The 2,617-nt window shown below is 51.1% G+C and overlaps 1 protein-coding gene across 1 annotated transcript in view; it reads left to right on the forward strand.

The window, feature by feature from the left end:
* Nucleotides 1–2,617, forward strand: part of RABL6 (RAB, member RAS oncogene family-like 6) — a gene marked incomplete at its 5' end in the record, with an annotated part of 45,711 nt that overhangs the window by 30,735 nt on the left and 12,359 nt on the right. Inside the window, one exon of the mRNA XM_010015157.1 lies at nucleotides 1,116–1,281. Coding sequence (XP_010013459.1) covers nucleotides 1,116–1,281 — 166 coding nt within the window. The remainder of the gene's footprint in view (nucleotides 1–1,115; nucleotides 1,282–2,617) is intronic.

The following is a 2,617-nucleotide window of genomic DNA, read 5'->3' on the forward strand; positions in this document are numbered from 1 at the left end:
AGCTGATTTGTCAGTGGCATTAGGTTTATGCAGCGTTCCAAGTGTCTGCACCTCTACAGAACATACCTAGGGAGTAGCTAACTGGAAATCACTTCAACAATCACTGTCACAAAGTACTACTTGGTTTTTACGGCAGCTGCTGTTTAAGCTTTCCCCTGGAGTCTTGCAGTAATAATTCTTTTGGCTGTGTTTTAGCTCACACTGCTACTCTGTGGCATTAGCAATAGTGTTATTGATATGCAAAAGTGATCTGAAAGCTGTGCTAGTAGAGCAGACTCTAGAAAGAAATAGACAAAGCTTCATCCAAAGGAACAGACCGGGTATGAAGTGCAGCCTGGGCAGAAGAAACAGGTTAAATACTGCAAAATCTGAAAAGGTTCATGACTTCAGGCTTCTTGGTTCTGCTCTTTTTTGTGAGTTTTCATCCTGATACCTTCAAGATGAGTAAAGGTGTCTCTGCAAATGAGCTATATTAAAGCATGTCTGTTTGCAGGAGTTCTTGAGCTTCTGGTTACACAGGTTTTGGTTTATGTTTAAAAACACATTGTGAATGATTCTGTCTGTGACAGTTCCAGTTGAAAAAGCAGGAGGAGGTGAGCGGGTGAACTGAACAGTCTGGGAAAAGAAACTGAATCATGAAGGGGCATCACACAGGAGGAGTGCACGCAGCCTTGGTCTGAGAGACAGCACTGGACAGGCCTTGGAGCAACCTGCTCTAGTGGTAGGTGTCCCTGCCTGTGGCAGGGGATTAGAGCTGGAGGAGCTTGAAGGTCCCTTCCAACCCCACCAGGCTGGGGTTCCATGCAAGCCTGTTGATGGCATTGGCAGTCACAGCAGTCCCTGCAGAGCTGTCAGCTGCACTACTGCAGAGTTTCTGAGGACCCTGCGTCAGCCGGGTGCATTTGAAACCACAGCAACCGTGTGTGGTCTCTGAGAGCCTTCCTGCAAGATTGGACTGGTTCGAGTATCCTCTTCACATCCTTCCTCTTCCCTTGCTGTGTAGCCAAGGCCCTGCTCTATGGCTGCTGCCACCCTGGGCAGGATAGATCTGTAAAAAGCAAATTTCTCTCGTTTATGGTGAACCCTGTGGTTTACAACTGCTGTTGCCAATGCAGACCCTGCTGCTGTCGCTCCTCCTCCCCACCCTGAAGCCCCTGCAAAGGTACAGAGCGTGGAGGACTTTGTTCCTGATGACAGCCTGGACCACAGCTTTCTAGAAGATCCAGCCCCACAGAAGGACCGAGGGAAACCACAGACTAAACACCGTGCCGACAGTGAAAGGTAAGGAAAGGGTGATGGAGGGAGGGTGGGACAGGGCATGCCTGGATGTGCACACTGAATGAGGAGTCAGGCCTGGGTAACCTGTTGTAACTGTTCAGAAAGGGATTGCAGAGCAAATAACTGCCCCTGAAGCCATTCTGGCTGTGGTGTAGTCAGTCATAACATTCTGTGTCTCCCATTTCATGATAGACACTGCTCCTTGGGAATGAGGAACAGCAATAAGAACTAGTTATCACCTTCCTGGATTTGCTGTCTTGCTTTCATGCTCAGTGTTAAACCACTGGGTTGCTCTGGATCAGGGAGGGATTTTCCTTCTGGCACACAGTACAAGGATATTATGTTTTGCCTAATGAATACTTCCCCACTGCAGAGGCCCAGTGCATGGCCAAGCTCCTTCATGGCCTGGTACTGCCATTCCTGAGGCGTTATAAAGGGGTTTGTCTTTGTTGGAGGACACTTGGGGACACATAATGGGATTCTGGAAGGAAGGATGGAGAGGGTCGTGCTACCTTGCGAGTGTCACTCCCTGCTCGCCCGCAGGTTCTAGAAAAGTCCTAGGGAGGAATTTCTTTTTTTTTATGTCCATTTCTAATGTTCCTTCCCAGCATTTTCTCTCTAAACTGGAGAGAGGTGGATCTGATGGATGAACTGTTCGGTGGATGAGGAATTGCTTGGATGGTTGCATCCAGAGACTAGTGGTCAGTGACTCAATATGCAGAGGAGACGAGTGCTGACTGGTGTCTCTCAAGGGTCTGTGCTTGGACTGGTGCTGTTCAATACCCATCCATGACATGGACAGTGGGATGCACCACCCTCAGTAAGTTTGCAGATGATGCAAAGCTGAGTGATGCCGTTGATGTGGCCGAGGGACAGGATGCCATCCAGAGGGACTTGGACGAGCTGGGAAGTGGACCCATGTGAATGTCATGAGGTTCAACAAGGCCATAAGCAAAGTCCTGCACACAGTTCAGGGCAGCCTCCAGTATCAGTACAGGCTGGGGCATGGACAGGTTGAGAGTGCTCCTGAGGAAAAAGTCTTGGGGGTGTTGGGTGAGGAGAAGCTCCCCATGACCCAGCTTCAGTGTGCGCTTGAGCTCAGAACCCCCCCATGTGCTGGGCTGCACCCCCAGAGCGTGAGCAGCAGGTCAGGGAGGGGATCCTGCCCCTCTGCTGTGCTCTGGGGAGACCCCCCCGCAGCCCTGATCCAGCTCTGAGGCAACAACAAGAGGGACGTGGAGCTGCTGAAGCGAGGCCAGAGGAGGCCATGGAGATGCTGCGAGGGCTGGAGCGGCTCTGCTCTGGAGCCAGGCTGAGAGAGCTGGGCTGGGTCAGCCTG

Source organism: Nestor notabilis, unplaced genomic scaffold (genome assembly GCF_000696875.1).
Source record: "Nestor notabilis isolate BGI_N333 unplaced genomic scaffold, ASM69687v1 scaffold9865, whole genome shotgun sequence".
In the NCBI taxonomy this organism is placed as follows: domain Eukaryota; kingdom Metazoa; phylum Chordata; class Aves; order Psittaciformes; family Psittacidae; genus Nestor; species Nestor notabilis.